Raw genomic sequence first — 20,759 nt, 5'->3', positions numbered from 1 at the left:
ATGACATGTCTATTACTTAAATTTCATGTTTGGTCTGATGGATAACTGCAATTTCATATTAAATACACTTATAAATCTTGCTGCCTAGCCTCCCTAAGAGAAATGACCCCAGCCACCCCTGCCTTAGATGCATAATGACCTGAATCCCAAGGCCAAGGTCTGCTGCACTATTCACATCCTGCATCTCAAATATTCTGGGGCAGATCCACGTACCTTCGCGCAAGAATCCGCCGGGCGCAGCGTATCTAAGATACACTACGCCGCGGTAACTTTTTTTTTCGAATCCTCAAAGAATTTGCGCCGTAAGTTACGGCGGCGTAGTGTATCTTTGGCGGCGTAATGGCGCGCCATTCAAATCTCTGTGATGGGGGCGTGTTTTATGTTAATACGTCGTGACCCGACGTAAACAACGTTTTTTTTTTAACTGCGCCGTCCGTGGGGGTATCCCAGTGCGCATGCTCGAAATTAACCCGGAAAAAGTCAATGCTTCCGACGGTGACGTCATTCTACGCAAATCCCTATTCGCGAACGACTTACGCAAACAACGTAAAAATTTCAAATTTCTACGTGGGAACGACGGCCATACTTAACATTGAGTACGCCTCATAACAGTAGCTTTAACTATACGCCGGAAAAAGCCGAACGCAAACGACGTAAAAAAATGCGCCGCACGTACGTTCGTGGATCGCTGTAACTAGCTAATTTGCATACTCAACGCGGAATTAGACGGAAACGCCACCTAGCGGCCGCCGAAAAAAATTGCATCTTAGATCCGACGGCGTACTGTCGACGCCTGTCGTATCGACCCAAGATGCCGTCGTATCTTGTTTTGAAGATACAAAACAAAGATACGACGCGGGAAATTTAAAATTACGCTGGCGTAATTCTTTTGTGGATGTGCCCCTAGGTCTGCTGGCCATGCATGCATAGTTAATTCCCATACACGTCTCCAAAGAAGGTCCTATGGCAGCCTACAGGGATCAACTGTGTAGACATGGCCAGCAGAAAAATTATATATATTGCTACTGCTGTGTTTACAATTAAAGGGTATGCTTATCACAAATGTGAACATCAAGATGTATGGAAAGGATGCATAGGCGTGCGCACAGGGTGTGCCTGGGCACACCCTAATTACTCCATGTGCTCTAGCATTATCCAGGGACATCACCAGGTGGGTGGTTAAGGGTGCCAGTGGCCAGTGTAAATGCCTCCATTATATTAAAGGTTAGGTTCAACAGTAGGAACACGTTACGCCTGTATTTAGGGCATAACCTAACATGCTCCCAATCCACTGTCTCCCACCACCAGAGCCTCCTTTCTGTGGCAGCAGGTGGGGTTCATGTGTGTTTGAGATTTGGGGTGCACACCCTAATGCAATAGGCTGCGCACACCTATGAAAGGATGTCAGCTTTGTATAACATTTATTTTGTGAAGAGTATTAGTCCCTGAACATAAAAGCAACAAAGTGCTGCGCTATCATAGCCTTTCCTCAAACATGCCAAACAAATGTATTGGATCAAATAGGTCAATACACACACGCTATTGGTCAAGTGATTGCCTTTGGTTGCACTGTGCTACGTCACAATGAACATGGACTCATTTATCTGGCCATGTGATGTCACTCTCCTGTTCATTTAGTTGTGCTCTGTGCCACGTCTTCCCATCATGATGGCATATGGCAAAGGGTGGAATCATGAGACTGGCAGTGCTTTTCTTCCCTTACCTCTGAGTATGAACTCTTTGTGGATAAACCAGAAGCACAAGATCCCAAGCAGCACAATAAAGAATCCAAATTTTAATTGTGTGCAATACATTTACATTTCACTTTTGCAAATTTTGTGTTATACTTTAGCCTATGATTTTTTTATTTATTTTTTCAGTGAATCGAAAGACAAAATATGTTTTTTTTTTTGTTTTTTTTTGTGCAATCAAAATGTGAAATGTTTTTTTTTCTATGTGTATGCCGTGTTGTATAATTCAATTCTCTCAAAACTTAATTTTGATTATATGGTTTTGTTTTATTAGAAAAAAAAATGGCAATTGTGTAATTTGCTTTCTATATTCTTTCTCCTTTTGAACAAGTCTTTATTTTAGTTCTGTACCCCATTCCAATTTTACTAAAGCAGACTATTCCCCTCCTTATACTAAAAATCACATCGCACCCAGCTCTACATGCCGATATGGAATCAACTTACAGCACATTCATTTGTTAAACATTTTTTGGTTTTAACTTTCTGGTTAAAGTGGAGTTCCACTCATAAATATAACATTACATCAGTAGTTTTAAAAAAATGTCATTAGTCCTTTACAAAATATTTTTTTTTTTTTAGATGCCTTCAAAGTGTTGTTGCTAGGCAGAATAGTTAATCTTCCCTCTTCCTGCACCTAGGTGCTTAATGCTTCCTAACCTACACCGCACAGACTCCTGGGAATGTAGTGGGTGTAACTTTCCAGGAGTCTGTGCACTCCCCAGTCTCAAAGAATCATGTGACTTGGACAGCACAGGTGCTGAAACCTGATCTGACACTGCTTGTGCAGCACTGAGCATGTGCAAGATCTGCAAGGCTGAAATCCAGGAAGTCATACAGTCTGGCTTCATGATGCCCACACTTAAGATGGCCCCAGTCAATTTCTATTTTATAAAGTGTCTAAATGTAACAACCTAACAAAACAGACCTTAGTTTACAGACTAACTTTACTAGAATACATTAAGCTTGTGTATTACAGGGGTATTTATATTTGAAAAGTGAAATTGTGGCCGGAACTCCGCTTTAATGTACGCTACTAAAATTTCTCCGACTTCAGAAAAGGTTCCTGTACTACTTCAAGGCGACTTCTAGGCAATTTGTACCCATTTATTTCAATGGAAGTCGCCTCCAAAGTCGGATCACCATCTTAACTGAAGCAACTTTACAGGAAAATAAAATTGTTTACTCAGGCAAACCGCTCCCTCCCACAGAGCTGATCATTCTGCGATTGGCCACAGCCAAAGTCGCCTGTCCTGGAGGCAACTTCAAGTCGCGTTGTACGTTGCTCAAAGTCACGCTGAAGTCGCCTCCAAATCACCTTGCAAAGTCGCGCTGCCCCTGTGTGAACCGGCACTGAGAGTAATAGAGAGGAAAACAAAAACAAGATATGCAAAAAAAAAAAAGGGGGGTGGCCTGGAATTATCTATAAGCATCCGTTTAACCTCTAGCTGACCAGCCGCCGCAGTTATACGTCATCTCGCATTTCAGCCAATAGGGGCCCCCCTGCTCGCCCCTGGAGCCGACGCGTGTGCCCAGCGGGCGCGATCACTGCCGGGCACCCGCGATCGCTCGTTACAGAGTGAGAACCGGGAGCTGTGTGTGTAAACACACCGCTCCCGGTCCTGTCAGGGGGAGAAATTACTGTTCGTCTGTTCATACAATGTATGAACAGCGATCAGTCATTTCCCCACGTCAGTCCCACCCCCCCCTTCAGTTAGATCACACCCAGGGAACATAATTAATCCCTTCCTCACCCCCTAGTGTTAACCCCTTCACTGCCAGTGGCATTTTTACAGTAATCAATGCATTTTTATAGCACTGATCGCTATAAAAATGCCAATGGTCCCAAAAATGTGTCCCATGGTTACCAAAAGTTCGCAGTACTGATAAAAATCGCTGATCGCCGCCATTACTAGTAAAAAATATATATATTAACAAAAATGCCATAAAACTATCCCCTATTTTGTAGACGCTATAACTTTTGCGCAAACCAATCAATAAACGCTTATTGCGATTTTTTTTTTTTACGAAAAATATGTAGAAGAATACGTATCGGCCTAAACTGAGGAAAAAAATATTTTTTTTAATATATTTTTGGGGGATATTTATTATGGTAAAAAGTAAAAAATATTCATTTTTTTCCAAATTGTCGCTCTATTTTTGTTTATAGCGCAAAAAATAAAAACCGCAGAGGTGATCAAATACCACCAAAAGAAAGCTATATTTGTGGGAAAAAAAGGACGCCAATTTTGTTTGGGAGCCACGTCGCACGACCGCGCAATTGTCAGTTAAACAGACGCAGTGCCGAATCGCAAAAAGTGGCCCGATCATTGACCAGCAATATGGTTCGGGGCTGAAGTGGTTAAAGCTTTACATTACTAAACATTTCTAAAAGAGCTTTTGCTGTAATTTTTATAAGGGGGAGGTTCCTTCTTTAAAGAATAATTTCATCTTTTTATTATTTATTTTATTAGAAGTAAAGCATTGCACCCATGATCAGCAGATCTCAGGCTCCTGCAGACTGTCAGTGTAGCCTCGGTGTTCGTACATTTATACCCCTTATGACCCAGAGCAATTTTCCCATTTCCATGATGGGTCTATTTAGAGATGTCATTACTTAAAATTACAAAGTAATCCATACTTTTTTTTTTTTTTTCACGGATAAACTCTGCTTTTTTTTTTTTTTTGTAAAATCTTTATTTATGGACGGCATGATATTACATCACAACATGTGTTGTCATAAGCATCTCACAGCAGACAATAGGCCATCCGTTTTTCATATTTACCAACAAAACAGAAATACAGAAAGAAACAAGAAACAAACAGAAAAAAAAAAGGAAAAACAGGGGGGGCACATAGTCTCCCCAGGACTTGGTAGCTTTACCATTATCACTAACTAACTGGGGGACCAGGCAGCGGTCCCAAGACGAGGGCCACCCCCCCCATACAGTACCCATAAGTTTTCGGCTTAGAGTATAGAGGTGGCACGCAATCATCTAACCAAATAATACAAGAGGGGGGGTTCCCCGGCGGCCCAGGGAGGAGCCAGGCACCGGAGGCCAACCCGACCGATCCGGCGGACAACAATTAAACTACTTACACTGTGCAGGTTATGAGGGAAAGCCGGCCGGGCGCGCACGAAGGAAGGGGGGCCTCCAACTTACCTTCCTCCCCGCAGCAACCCACACCGACCCCCACCACAATCGACAGGCCAGCCCCGGGGCAGCAAAACAAGTGCCCAACCTCAGGGGAGGTCAGGCTGCCCCCCGGGGGCCGGTCGCCGAGTCCGTCCGACAAGCCAGGGCCCCCAGCCCCCCCCCCCCCCCCAGCCCACCAGCCACCAGGGCCCCCAGTGTCAACACAACATCCCTAGGCCCCAGGGGGGGGACCAGAGGGAAAAGAGGAGAGATAAGGGGAAAAGCAGGAAGCCAAGGCAGGGAAAGGAGAAGAGAAAAGGGAAAGAAATAGAGTTAGAAGGAACGTACCTGAGACCAGACATCCAGCTCCTCCCCCGCGCCACTAGCCACCTCCTCCACGTAATGATGACAACTAAAAAATAAACGACACTCAAGAAGTGCAAAGCAGCCCAACCAAAGGCAGGGCTGCAGGTTATGGGGCCCGAGGTCTTTGCTTAAGGGAGGGGTCTGCTAACTCCAACAATGCCACATCCAAACTGGAGGATACAAGTCTCGAGTCCAAGAAATACGTCGTCCAGGCTGACCAGGTGCTAGAGTAGCGCTCCCGGGTTTTCCTACATGTGGCAATCCAGTCCTCCGCCTCCCGTATCTCATCAACCTTGTGAACCCACTCCTCCCTGCTGGGAACCTGTGGGCGCTTCCAATATATTGGAAGCAGCCGTTTTGCTGCGTTCAAAAGATGAGGCAGCAAACTGCGTTTATACTGGCTCGCCGGCATGGGGGGAATGTGCAACAGAAAGTGAGTCGGGGAGAAAGGGACGTCCAGATCCAGTATGTCCTTAATCTGGGACTGTACATCCAACCAGAAAGGCCTTATCACTGGGCAGTCCCACCAGATGTGTAAGAGCGTACCCCTATGGCCGCAGCCCCTCCAGCACCTGTCAGACACCGAAGGGTAAATCCTAGCCAAGTCCGCAGGTACCCGGTACCAACGCGACAGCAATTTATAGTTTGTTTCTTGGGTCTTGGAGTCAATGGAGCTAGATCGGGTGAATTGGTATATTTGCGTCAGCTGGCCGGGGGTAAAGGTCGTGTCCAAGTCTCGTTCCCAGGTCCGGACAAAAGCGGGCTTCCGCGCGGGGGTCGCAAAGCTAAGCAGGCGGTAAAGCTCAGAGATCATGTGGGGAATCGGCTCCTCTTCAATAAAGAGGCGTTCAAAAGCTGTGAGTGTGGAGATGTCCCTGATCAAGTCCCCGTGGGTCTCAAAAAAGTGGTGAAGCTGTCTGTAGCGCCAGAAGTCCATGGGAAAGGACCCATGCCGCTCCCTAAGTGTCTCCAGGGGCAGAAGCTTACCGTCTCGTAACAATTTACCACAGCTAGCATTACTGTCGTCCACCCATGACCCGAAGAAACCCGCCTGCTCCCCCGGTGGGAACCACAGGAAACCGCCCAATGGGGCCAGAGAGGACACGGGAGGGGCCAACGCCAACCTAGCATTGAGCCGGTCCCAAATCCTCAAAGTCTGGATCGTCAGTGGGGAGACCGCGTCCGACAATCCCCTATCTCCCCGGGACAGCCAAGGGGCATAAGAGAGGTTCCTACCCGCCATGCACTTTTCCATGGGAACCCAAACCTTGGTGGCAGCGTGAAAACGCCAATTGAGTATTCGCTGTAGAGTAATCGCCCTGTGGTATCTCTGAATATCAGGGAGACCCAGGCCCCCCAACTCCCTCGGGCGTGTAAGCAACCGAAACGCAATTCTCGGCTTCCGGTCATTCCAAATAAATTTAGAAATCAGGCTGGACACCTGAGTGAAAAAAACCTTAGGAAGGGACATGGGCAGCATCTGCATATAAAACAGGATGCGCGGTAGGATATTCATCTTCACTACAGCCAACCTCCCCAGCCAGGTAAAGGCCGTCTTAGTCCAAGTGGCCAGGTCATTTTTCACTGTGGCTAACAAGGGGGGGAAGTTGGCTGCGTAAAGGGTATCCCATCTATCCGTCAATTGGACACCTAGATATTTCAGGGAGGACTTTGCCCAAGAGAACGGGAAAGCAGTCCGTAGCCGGTCAGCCAGTGAGGACGAGATCTGGATAGGGAGTATTTCAGACTTTGAATAATTGACCTTAAAATTTGAGAGGGATCCAAAATGATTGATTTCACGTAGCAGATTTGGCAACGAGATCAGGGGCTCCGTCAGGTGAAACAGCACATCGTCAGCATACGCCGATAGCTTGTGCTCAGTGTGACCCACCGTCAGTCCTTTGATGTCGACATTTGCCCGAACGGTGCGCAAGAAAGGCTCAAGCACCAGGGCGAACAAGATGGGTGACAGCGGACACCCCTGCCTCGTGCCATTTCTGATCGGGAATCTTTGGGAAAGGAATCCATTAACCTTCACCTGGGCACTTGGGTCCGAGTACAGCGCCATAATCCAAGTCAGCATATGTGCACGGAGACCCATAGTCTCCAGCACAGCCTGAAGATAGCTCCAATCCACCCGATCGAAAGCCTTCTCCGCGTCTGTGGAGAGGATAAGATACGGGGGAGAGTCGGCGGTGACACGTGCCCAGTGGATAAGTTGAATTGCTCTGACAGAGTTGTCCCGGGCCTCCCGGCCCGCGACAAACCCCGTCTGGTCAGGGTGAACAATTAACGGGATCAGGTGTTTCAGTCTGGTGGCGAGAATCTTTGCTAAGATTTTGACATCCACATTCAGGAGGGATATGGGTCTGTAACTTTGGGGCTGAGTCGGGTCCTTCCCATCTTTAGGGATGACTGAAATATGGGCTAACAACGCTTCACTGGGGATGGCACTGCCTTCTGCTATGGAGTTGAAATAAACACACATCGACCCAGACAGCAGTGGCAGGAATCTTTTATAATAGGCTTTGGTGAATCCGTCGGGGCCGGGGCTCTTGCCATTGGGCAAGGACCTCACCGTAGCCTCTATCTCCGCAGGGGTGATAGGGGATTCCAACTGGGTGGCCTGTTCGTCCGTCAGCGAGGGAAGGCCAGATGCCGTCAGGTAGTCACGTACGTCAGCGAGTCTCGAGTCATCCGTCCCGGGGGGGCGCGTCGAACCCAAGTCATACAGGGAGGCATAATAATCACGGAATCCAGAGGCTATTTGGGAGGACCTGACCACCAGCCGCCCAGAGGGTAGGCATAGCTTATGTATCAGCATTTGTGCACGCTTCTTCCTGAGCGCCCTGGCGAGCATACGGCCGCATTTATTACCGTGCTCGTAATATTTATGCGACATATAGCGCATTTGTTTACGCGCCTGTCGGTCTAACAGGCGCAAAAACAATTCCCTCAGGTCAGTCAGCTCCCGCAGAGCCTCCGGGTCGCCGGTATGCTTATGCCGAAGTTCAGCCGTTTGGAGGGCCTGTAGCACCCTGTTAAAGTCCGCCTGCTGGGCCTTTTTTAGTCTAGACCCCTGGGAGATCAATTCACCCCTCACTACCGCCTTATGGCCCTCCCATATAATGCCCTTACTCATTCCATCCGTGGTGTTTTCACGAAAATAGTTAGTCAAAACATCCTTCATCCCCGCGACAGCCACCTCATCGTCCAATAAGGCTTCGTTTAGTCGCCACGACCAAGCCCGACGGGCGTCCGGTTGGAAGGCCACGGTGGCCGACACAGGGGCATGGTCTGATATAGTAAGGTTCCCAATAGAAGCAGCCTGCAAAACCTCTAAAGCCAGGTGGTCTACACAAATGAGGTCTATACGGGTGTAAACGTCGTGAACCTTTGAATAATAACTGTAATCTCTGTCAGCTGGGTGCAGTACACGCCAGCTATCATACAGTCGGTGGGACTGAAGGGACCGGCGAAAGTGTCTAAGGAAAGCATGCGAGTGGGAGGGTCGGTTGCGGGAAGTGTCAAGCTGTGGGTCAGGACTAACATTAAAATCACCACCCAGTACTAAGGCACCCTCCCTAAAGTCAGCCAGGGCATCCAGCGTGCTGTCAAGAAATGAGAGTTGACCCGAATTAGGGGCATATATCGTGGCGACGGTGAGCTTCTGGCCCAAAACCGAGCCCTTTAAAAAAACATAGCGTCCCAGGGTATCTAGTTTACTGTCAGTGACCTGGAAGGGGCAAGATTTATGTATGGCAATGGCCGTACCCTTTGATTTGGCGTCCGGGGAGTTACTCAGGAACCATTGGTTGTATAAATGGGTCGGGAGCTTGGGCAGGGACCGGGGGGTAAAATGTGTTTCCTGCAGTAGAACCACCTGTGCCCCAGACCTCTTCAGTTCCCACCACAATTTGCTACGCTTACACGGGGAGCAAAGACCTCGGACATTGTACGAAATTACCTTAAGTGACGCCATCAGATGAGCCGGTCGCGGGGAAGCAATCTATCCCTGGGGTGGGTGTAGCGCGGAGGGCGGAGCCGGAGGCCGTTCCTGTGGGAGATAAGTAAGCAAGGAAAAGAAAAGAGAGAGAGGAAAAAGAGGGAGAGAGACAGTGATTAGCAAGAGGACAAATACATATAACATACCGTTGCGAGGGGGTATAGACCCCCTGCAATAACAACAAGGGGATGAACCCCGGGTTCAACCCTCCAAGGGAGAGGTCCCCGAAGCCCATTCCCATTTCCTAAAAGGAAAATATACCTAATAAGGTACGGCCTACGGGGGGAACGTGGACCCACAAGAAAGGGCAGGGTGCAAGGATCAGTCCCCGCACACCACCGCCTGGCTAGTATGAAGTATTCTATTAGGAGAGGCAATCGACTCAGCAAAATTCGTTATAAAAAAAATAAATTATAAAAAAAATAAAAAAAATAAAAAATAATAATAATAATAATTATACAGTAAGGGATCAAACAGAACCGGGACCCCAGTGAGTCAGGGATAAAATATCAAAGGGAGGACACTCAAACTCGGATGCCAAGGGGGTCAGTTCACGGGGCATAATCTGGTTGGGGTCAGACCGCAGCTAAAGTTCAGCTATACGGTCGGGGGTAGGAAGTCCAGGACCGACCCCCGGCATCAACAGAGGCCCTTGACCCTGCAGCAGGCCCTTCAAAGGCGTTTTACGCCACTATATCTGAACCCTCCCACACGGAACTAAACACCCCCACTGAGTCCAGGCATAGAAGGGGGTTACACAGGTAACAAATGGTGAGGACAGGGGGGGAGTGCAAACAGCCACTAGGGTGCGGCCAGAAGGGGCAAATGGCATCAGACCCATCAGTGCCCCGGGGAGTCCGGACCCCGAGGTGAGGTGGCAGAAGGGCGTCTGCGGTCGCGTCTGCGGCTCCTGCGATTCACCGACATCCACGGCTGAGGAGGCTGCAAATGGGGGTGGTCAGACAGTCCCCTCCAGTCAGGAAAGTCCACCGGATCCAAACCCAGGGTGTCCAGAAAATGCGGGAGGTCATCTTTATTGCGCAGTGTCGCCTGCCGGCCGTCCCTGGATGCCTGGAGGTAAAAAGGGAACCCCCAGCGATATGTCAGCCCCGCCTTTTGCATAGCTTCAAGCAACGGTCGCAGGGCTCTGCGCTGCATAAGTGTGCGCCGCGAAATATCCTGGTAAAAGGAAAGTTTAGCCCCATCAAAATCAAAGTATTGTTTCCCTCTCATCTTCTGCATAATTCTGTCCTTCAGGGTATACTTGTGGAGTTTGCATATTATGTCTCTGGGATTATCCACATCCTGAGAGGGGGGTCTAAGGGCCCTGTGTGCACGGTCGATCTCAATGGTTGCTGTGGCAGGCAGGCCCAGTATCTCCCTAAATACATCCTCCAGTGTAGGGACAATGTCTTTGGGAGCAGTCGCCTCCGGCAGGCCGCGTATGCGGATATTAGCCCTCCTGCTGCGATTTTCAAAATCGTCAAGTTGGCAAAGTAATGCTTCAATTTTCTGGTCCTGGGCTATGCATCTGTCCTGTAACATGGAGATGGCCGGCAAGGCCTCATCCAGCCTCTGTTCCACTGACTCCATTCTGGCCCCCAAATGATTGGTGTCTGCCTTTAGCTGTGCAATATCCGCGGTGAAGGCCTTCTCCACCCTGGCAGTGAAGCGTTCTAGGTCAGCACGTGTGGGGAGAGACCAAATATGGCGCTTCAGATCCCCATCACTCAGAACGTCTGCCATGTCAGGGCCATGTCCATGGGAGGTGTAGGATCCCGGGGAGGGAGGGGGAGCAGTGTCACTCACCAACTCCGGAGAGGGGATCGGGGTGTCAGCCACCTCCTGTTGTTGCTGCAGCTGCTGGAACGCTGCTTTCTGCGCCGCCTTAGACGCTTTAGTTGTTTTAGGCGTCGGCGCCATCTTGGAGGCTTCTGGGCCCGGTCCCCGGGCTCCGCCGAAGAAAGCCTCTAGCTGCTCCTGTCGGGTCCCCTCTGTTCTCGCCTGCTGGGAGAGTGCCCGCCGTCCCTGGGACATCGTGAAAGTCGATCGGGCAGCAAGTCTCCCCTCTGTGCTGGTGATAATGCCGCGGTGTGCGAGGAGCTGAGGCAACGCACGTCCTCACTCCTCCATAGCCAAGCCACGCCCCCCCTCTGCTTTTTTTTGGCAATACTGTCTTGCAAATATTTTCACCATATGTAATGCAGAGGTGTAACTAGAACCTTCAGGGCCCCCCCGGTGCAAGAAACCACAATGTGCCCCCCTTCCAGCCGAGCCCCAGGCTTCCAATTTTAGAAGGGTGTCTATGGATATCCTCACAAAACCGTGCTTCCTGCATGCCCCCTGGGACATGCATCCAGCGCAATCACAGTCGCCCTTTACCATGTGACCAGCTGATCACATGTAAACAGACTTGCCAGTTATACACAGGCCTTTCCTCCCACGCTGGGTCTGTGTTAGGAAAGGACTGCAGTTAACTGTCAAGAATGTCAGTAAATTGATTACACTGATGATCCAAGCATCAGTGCTCATCAATGCCACTAATTAGTGCCCATCAACGCCCCCAATCAGTACCCATCAATTCCGCATACAAGTGTTACCTCTTAGTGCTCATTAATGCCACCTATTAGTGCCCATAAATTCTGCCTATCAGAACCACCTAGCAGTGCTCATTAATGCCGCCTAACAGCATCCATCAGTGCCACCTATCAGTACTCTTCAATGCTGCCCATCACTTCTGCCTGAGTTCTGCCTTTCAGCGTTCCTCAGTGCCCATCAATGCCACCTATCAGTAGTGCCCATCAATGCCACCTATCAGTGCAGCCCATCAGTGCACATTAGTGCCTCCCATCACTGCTGCTAATCAGTGCTCATCAATGTGGCCTATCTGTGCCCATAAGTACCTCTTATCAGTGCTCATCAATGTGGCCTATCTGTGCCCATAAGTACCTCTTATCAGTGCTCATCAATGTGGCCTATCTGTGCCCATAAGTGCCTCTTATTAGTGCTCATCAATGTGGCCTATCTGTGCCCATCAGTGCCTCTTATTAGTGCTCATCAGTGAATTCTTACAGTGCCCATCAGTGCCTCTCCTATCAGTGCCCATTAGTGCCTTCTATCAATGGTCATCAGTGAATCCTATTAGTGCCCATTAGTGTTGTCTGCCTTCTCAGGACAGCACGGCTCTGAGTGGAGAGCGTGTCTCATGGACTAGCAGCACAGAGACACCGGCATTGACGTCCCCCCCCCCCCCCTAAGTTTGTCCTCTCTCTGGCACGTGATGACAGAGGAAACATCTGATCTGCTCCCCCTTCTCCCCCCTCCTGTGTGCGCTTCACACACAGGAGAGGGGAGGAAATCTTTTGCTCTTGATGTTTTAACTTACACGAGGGACTGCCCACAGCCTTGAGCACCTGGGAGAAGAGGACAGTGCTGGAATCGGAAGTACAGTAAGTAAAACAGCCTCTTCCAATACTCTTAGAAATAACAAGCATTTAAACCTTGCTGTGTACGGAGGGTCCACTGCAAGGGTTTTTTTCTTTACAATTCCGGGAATTCAGCTTATATATAGCATTGCCTTTTTAGGAGAATATTGGGTGAATTAACTAAGAGTTGTCCAGATTGCTCATTACAAAAGGGGCGATTCATTCTCTGTTCTGCGACTATGACAGGCACATGCTTTGATCTCTCTGCTTGTCCCCATCTCCCACTTTGCTCAGAACAGAGGGAGGGCAGTCTCTGCTCATGTAGTGTGATCACTACACAGGCAGAAAGAGGGATGTGAACTGTCGGCTGACCGCTCACATCCCATAAGACAAGGTAACAAATGGCAGTAATCTGCAACTGTTTTCTCTATGGAAAACGGCCATATTCCCTTGGTTAATTTGAAGCAGACCTGCACTAGTTTCTGTTTTAGGAAAACTGGCACAGGTGGCACAGATGGACCTATAACAGGTCTGTCTGCTCTGTTAATGTGGCACACACCGCTTCTGACAGAAAGCTTAGTTATTAAAGGGTCACTAAAGGAAAACCTTTTTTTAGCTAAATAGCTTCCTTTACCTTACTGCAGTACAGGTTTCATGTCCTCATTGTTTGTTTTTGCTTTGATGTTGCTGTAATTCTGCTGTGATCTCCACACTTCCTGGTTGCCTGTTTCCTTATAACCATCATACTGGGAGATTTTCACGGTGGTCTAAGCTGTCATTACTGTGTGTCTAAAACTCCTCAGAACCAATCAGATTCATTTTAAAAACAAAACACTGCCCTGGATTTGTTTGTTTTTGTTCTGTGAGTCTTCCCGACTCACCTCTCACCCGGAAATTCATGTATGTACCTTTAAAACCGAAAGTGAACTAGAGGCACATTATATGATAGATTAAATTCAATTTTTAATCATTTTTAAAAGGAATCAGTTAAAGCGGGAGTTCACCCATAAAACAATTTTTCCCCTTAGATGGATGCTATATGGATGCTTGTTTTGTCTAGGGGAATCGGCTAGTTGTTTTAAAATATGAGCCGTACTTACCGTTTTCGAGATGCATCTTCTCCGTCGCTTCCGGGTATGGGTCTTCGGGAGCGGGCGTTCCTTCTTGATTGACAGTCTTCCGACGGTCGCATCCATCGCGTCTCTAGTAGCCGAAAGAAGCCGAACGTCGGTGCGGCTCTATACTGCGCCTGCGCACCGACGTTCGGCTTCTTTCGGGAAATCGTAATGCGATGGATGCGACCGTCGGAAGCCTCTCGGAAGTCTGTCAATCAAAATAGGAACGCCCAGTCCCGCAGCCCATACCCGGAAGCGGCAGAGAAGATGCATCTCGTAAACGGTAAGTACGGATCATATTTTAAAACAACTAGCCGATTCCCCTAGACAAAACGAGCATCCATCTAAGGGGAAAAAGTGTCATGTACGGGTGAACCCCCACTTTAACTTTTATGTCTCTATACCCAATAAACAGTAATTTCAGCAAAAAAAAAAATGTTCCTTTAGTGACCCTTTAAGTCCTCAGTATGTTTGTCCTGAACTCCATCTTTACTAAAATGAGTAAATACTTAAAAATACTGATTGTTTTCCTCCAAAATAAACACCAAGACAAGTTTCATCAATTCCATTTGAAGGTTTTATTTACACATTTGCGATTAGATAAAGCCATGATCTCAGTACAATGCATTATCGCTTAATGATCAGGGAATTATATAAAAAGGAATATAATAAGAGTGGATAAATATACCACATTTAATAGACTGAACACATAATAGTGTACATTTAGAAATATATAATAAAGTGAACTCATGAGAGTAGAAATATGGAAGATATTATTGCTAGTTAAAGCTTCCCCACCGTTTTCCCGGTCCAGGCTTCATTGTGTATTGTAGGATGGCAACAAATCAGCAATGACAGCTTCTATACATCTAGCCTCTCAGATTCCCTTTAATAACATGTTGCCATGCAATGATGTATAGTAACCCAGGAAAACCAATCATTTACCTGCCCATTCGATTGCAATCTTCAATAGGATTGGTTTCCAGGGTTGATAGCACAACACTGTGCTGGTGGAAAGAAATAAAAATAAAGTACTCTGCAGTTGTGGCATTTCCTTTAGAAACACGTAAGGCACATTATGATTCCATCAATTAAACAGTTTCTTGAACATAGAAAGATCTAAAAGATCACCACATTCATTACATTACATTACACCTACCAAAGTGCAAGTGCCTGCCTGATTGCATAGATTAGTCAGGCCTTCATATTACAGAGCTTTGGTAAATCTAAAGTTTATTGTACAAAGTTTGTAATGTTTATGGCGACACTACACTAAATTTTTACATGGCAAAAAAACAGCTTTTTTTTTTTAAATCAAAAATGCCAAATCTGATTCAAATGTGTAGTCTACACATAACAGTGCTCTAGTAGACACATATGACAAAAGCGTGTGCTGGTCTGTATTTGTACAGAGATTCAAATTGTAAAGTCAGAAGGTTTTGTATCTTCATGCATTCTAAGGGCCAGATTCATGTACATTTGCGGCCGTGTAACGTATCGCATTTACGTTACACCGCCGCAAGTTTTACGGGCAAGTGCTTGATTCACAAAGCACTTGCCTGTAAAGTTGCGGCGGCGTAGCGTACATCCCTCCGGCGCAAGCCCGCCTAATTCAAATGATCGGGTAGGGGGCGTGGATCATTTAAATTAGGCGCGTTCACGCACCGACGTCATTTTTTGAACGTAGACGTGAGTTACGTCCTTTCCTATTCACGGACGACTTACTCAAAAAAAAAAAAATAATTTAAATTCGATGCGGGAACGACGGCCATACTTTAACATGGCAGGTCTATCTATACGCCACGAAATAGCAGCTTTAACTATACGCCGGGAAAAGCCGACTAGCGACGATGTAAGAGAATGCGACGGCCGCGCGTACCTTCGTGAATCGCCAGAAAAAGCTAATTAGCATACCCGACGCGGAAAACGACGCAAACTCCACCCAGCGGGCGCCGAAGTATTACACCTACGATCCGAAGGCGTACGAAGCCGTACGCCTGTCGGATCGAAGCCAAAAGCCGTCGTATCTTGGTTTGAGGATTCAAACTAAAGATACGACGCGTCAAATTTTAAAGTACGCCGGAATGGATACACGGAGCTGCAGCTCAGCTCGAGTGCCCCCATAGGTAGCTGCTTGCTGTGGGGGCACTTAACAGGAGGGAGGGGCCAGGATCTCCAGCCAGGGACCCGAGAAGAGAAGGATCTGGGCTGCTCTGTGCAAAACCATTACACAGGGCTAGTAAGTATATCACTGTAAGTATGAGATTTTATTTTTCTGTGTTACAGCTGGGGAGATTCACCCTCGCTTTGTCCTGGTGACCACTGCTGCCAAGACAAAACATAATGGGATAGCCACATTTTCACAGTTGTCATTAAACAGGAAGTCAGGGAAAGTCTCCCACTGAAGCCACCTGTTCCACTGGGAGTTCTACACAAAAGGACGGACTGCGAAGTAAAAAAAGACCTGTATTTAACTCCTTCATATTCTGTGTAAAATATATATATATATATATATATATATATATATATATATATATATATATATATATATATATATATATATATATATATATAAAAAAAATAAAAACATCTTTGTAAATTTTAACTTCACAAATGTCATCCCACTATGCAAAGTAAACTCCAGTGTCTTACGTTCCAAGAAGGTAATGGCAGCAATAGAAGCAGCGCCTGCACAGCGCGCTCCACTTCCCATAATGTGAAATAAGTGCTTACATTAAGAACATATTCACAAACTTTTGCTAAAATGTACAGCAGGTGAAAGACGGCTTCACTTGGATCCAAATTAAAAAAATATATATTTTTTTAAAAGATTCCAGATAAATTTACATTGTATTAATTGATAATCAGAAACATATACCTAGTTAAAAAAAATCAATGGTGGCGATTTAAAAACAGAAAAAAAAAATTAAAACGCACCTTTGTGCATACGCATGTAGGGTTCATAGTTCAAACATATTTTTAAAAACACCCACATCGCGCTGGATCATTACAACAACAAACAAAAAAGAAAGACATAAACAATGTAAAATGTGCAGAAACCGTTTTGAAAGTCTCTGCGACTCAAGTCTTTGAACAGTTCCATAGCGGGGGGGGGGGGGGGGGTGACTGATCATGTGACTTTGATCTGTCAAGTTGCAACTGATGTGAATGGGGGTTAAATGTCACTCTGTGGGCTGCCATGGATACACAGTATCTGCTGATCATACAGAGAGCTTAACCTGTAAAAGTCCAACCCCAATTATTAATATAAATTGAAGCTGAAATATAGGCAAAAATTGTTTTCAGACATTTTTTCAGTAGAAATAAGTTGGGCCCAATGACGTGTGCCCCGTATCTAGCTTCTTACACATCAAACTTTTACACAAGCAGCAGTCTCCTTTTGGCACCAAAATATCCACTGCTGAGACTTGTAGTGCCGTCTACATTCCGCCTCCATTCAAGAAAATGCATTGCATTTATTTCAATGAAATCAAAGCATTCTGTGATTGGAGGAGGGAAAAAACATGCCATTCATCTCCTCCAATCACAGAGCACCTTGCACTCATTGAAAACAATGCAGAGCTTTTTATGAATGATGAAGGTGCCAAACAAACGACCTACAGTGATCAGTGTACCACAGCCGGAACTACAAGCGTCCTCATTGGATGTTTGCCGCCAGTGGGAGACTACAGCTTGTGTAAAACGGAAGATATATAGAAAATGGTGCAGCAGGGAACTTATTTTTCTTTTGCAAATGATTTTTGGCCACACCTCAGCTTTAGGATCTACTGGTTGTCTTCAGAAATCTATAGAAGATTCCAACAGTGAAATTTCTCTGGATCTTCTCTCGGTTCTCCTCAATAGTAAAGGGAGAGCAAGGCCTGGCCATGTCATATGTGTAGTGGTGAGAATTATGGAGGGGATACCTTGCTACTCAAATATCTGAGAGATAAAGTCGTTACCATGCTATATAACCTTATATAAGCCATGCAGATCTAACAGGAGGGGGTTGGCTCTTGGCAGCACAAGCTATAAGCAGCAAAAAAGATAAATTCTGCTTATTGAATTCAGCTTCTGGCCTGAGCTGCTGCGATACATTTTACAGAGCTAGACATATCTGTACACGCAGGGAACTAATTTTTATTTTATGATTTTTTTTTAATATTAACTTATTGCGAATAAATATTTTTTTATGGCAATATGAAGAGGAGGTCCGCTTACGGGAACAAGCAATCTATAGGTTAAAAGATAAAATCTCTCTCCTTGGTGTACAAGTCTGCCTTCTAAAATAAAATAAAAAAACAATTTATTTACATAATTATAATGAGCCTCATTTCTCACAAGCTCCCACTGCATTGCCCTTTGGGCAAACCCTACAATGAAAGAACAGAGAGTTCTTATTGCGAGGATGCAGATAAATGATTTGGTGATGTAGGCGGTCCTGGGATATCAGCTGTGATGTCACATTTCATGACCAAATACAGACAATACAAGTGTGGAGGACAGAAGGCCTGCAAAGCCCTAGCGGAATGTACACACAGTTCAGTTTTGTCGGTTTTCTTGGACGGGGTGGTTTAGCGGCTCCCCCTCAGCGCCACCATTTGCATTCGGCGTCGTCTTGGGCGGGTCTTTCATTTGTAAGTAGTTATTTTTCCACATGTTATAGACCTCTCCTATAAATACAAAGGATGCAAGGAACCCAAAAGCCTAAAAGAGAAAACAAAACAAAATTAGTAATAATGGTGGCCATACACACTTCAATAAATAAATGATTTCCTTTCCACGCAATCTCTTCCGATAGGAATAATCAATCTAGAGTTGATAACCCAGACAATCAATATGTCACACATGGGGAAGTGGATTTCAATCAATATTTAAAGTGCAAGCTCACCTTTTCACCAAAAAAAAAAAAAATGAAGGTGAAAACCAAACCCTCCCCCCCCACCTCCTCTGGTCGCCCACTGCACTTTCCTCCATGGATGATTGGCTTTCACTGCCCACACAACTAGTGCAAGGCTCTGGGGATTTGAAATCTGCGGTCTTATCCTGGGACAGATGAGCGGGGCATGCTCTGGGGGAAGGTGGGTGAAATTGGGGAAATACCTGGACATACACCAAGTGTTTGACAGTGTAGGAATTGGCTGCAACCCCTGTCAGCGGCCTCTTAGGCTGGATTGACACCCATGTATTTTTAGTGCATTTTGCAGATGTGCTCTACAGTCCATGTAACATGGTTTCCAATGGAACACGTTCTGCAGTGCACATCTGTAAAATGCAAAAAGCACTAAAAATGCGTAGGCGTGAATCAGGCCCAAGGGAGATTCCTGTCCCAGAGACAAAAGTAGAGAGATGAAACTTCTCCCAGAGCGCAGGGAAACTCTCTTAAAAAGGAGAATTAAAGCCAAAAGTAAACATTTATTATACTGCAGCTTACCAATTCTTAGATGTAGAGGCTGCATTCGTTTTCTTTTTTTTGTTTCACCTGTGATCCTGCCAGTAAGTCTGTATTTCCAACACAACAACCTATACTGCATATGTAGCAGTTAGAGTGTTGAGACAAACCATTTACCACTAACAGGGGCGCTTAGATCAGCTTTTATTTATTCTTAAGTTTTCAGGAAGAGCAGGAAAAAAAAGGGGGGGGGGAGGTGAACGATCTCCACCATACATTAGGATATAGAATCGTATCAATGGTTACAAAAGGCAAAACAATGACAGACATGCATGGACAACGTAATCCATTCCCAGGGCTGAATTGTAAGGTTAGGAGGATCGTCTGGCACCCTCGGACACCCAAAATGGGAACAAGCCGTGTCGTGAGGGGAAGACAATTCAGCCAACCTTCAGCCTCCTGTGTAAGTATTTTGTTGATCAGTAAGGAACAAATGTGATACAGCCAACCAGTGGTCCTTAAATGGACAGAAAGGTAAACAGGTAGCACAACAGTAACCATGCACATTTAACACATTGGGCGTTATGCATACATGTAGATCTTAAATACATATCATTATCTTTAGGTAACCCCCAAGGCCTGGCCATTCAGAGCATGTAGGGCAGAGGTAGGCAACCTTGGCCCTCTACTAGCTGTTTTGAAACTACAAGTCCCATGAGACATTGCGAGACCCTGACAATCACAGGCATGACTCCTAGAGGCAGAGGCATGTGCGTCCAACACTCCCCTCCTCCCAGACTTACAATGCTGCTGTCCAAAAGGTGCCCCCCCCTGTGCACCTTCATCCGCAGTGGGGGCCACTCCTGCCCAGATCACCAGGTAAAAGTAGAGAGAAGAAGGGAAATGGATGCAGCCAGCACATGGAATGATTGGCAAGCTGCATATTACATTTGGGTTTTGGGTTTATTAGATCCTCATCACCTGAACAGCAAGTTTCTGGCTCGCCTCCAATTCTGGTGAATGGGAGGTGCTGGGAATGGTTTACATTTGCAATCACTTTCTGTAGCAGTAACAATGGGGAACCCCCTGGTGCAATAAAAATCCGACCCTCCCAATACACTTTAGATACTTCCATAGAGAAGATGTTAGTTTCTACGAGATACTTGTAGACATTTTCTGGCACACACAGCAGTTGTGAAGTTTAGATAATAACAGATGACAACTTACCACGGATACTTGCGCAAGTGGTGTCGTTTCTATTGTGGCAATAAACACAATGCAGGCAATGAAAAACAATACACCGGTGACCAACGTGATGTAGAAATCCTGCAAAACAGAAATATTTGTAATTCACCACATAATCCTCTAGATGGAGCTCAATAAACACCAAAACACTGGCATATATTTAGTTCTTGTGCCTTTACAGGAAGCCTTGTGTGAGTTGAGATGGAAGAAAATGTCACCAAGTTTCTGTTGTTGTTCCCTTGAGTGTCGATTAAAATTGCATCGTCTCTAAAACACGCACTAGTCACCCCCATAATTAAAAAGTCTTCCTTGGACCCCACCAATC

General features: G+C 46.2%; 1 protein-coding gene across 1 annotated transcript in view; it reads right to left on the bottom strand.

The window, feature by feature from the left end:
• Positions 1–17,543: 17,543 nt before the first annotated feature.
• Positions 17,544–20,759, bottom strand: part of CMTM6 (CKLF like MARVEL transmembrane domain containing 6) — a 51,351-nt gene continuing 48,135 nt past the window's right edge. Inside the window, exons 3-4 of the mRNA XM_040353079.1 lie at positions 20,417–20,515; positions 17,544–18,504 (exon numbers count right to left, since the gene is read on the bottom strand). Of these exons, the coding sequence (XP_040209013.1) occupies positions 18,340–18,504; positions 20,417–20,515 (264 nt within the window). The 3' untranslated portion in view covers positions 17,544–18,339. The remainder of the gene's footprint in view (positions 18,505–20,416; positions 20,516–20,759) is intronic.

Source organism: Rana temporaria, chromosome 5, assembly GCF_905171775.1.
Source record: "Rana temporaria chromosome 5, aRanTem1.1, whole genome shotgun sequence".
In the NCBI taxonomy this organism is placed as follows: Eukaryota; Metazoa; Chordata; class Amphibia; order Anura; family Ranidae; genus Rana; species Rana temporaria.
This window is presented reverse-complemented; position numbering and strand designations above follow the sequence as displayed.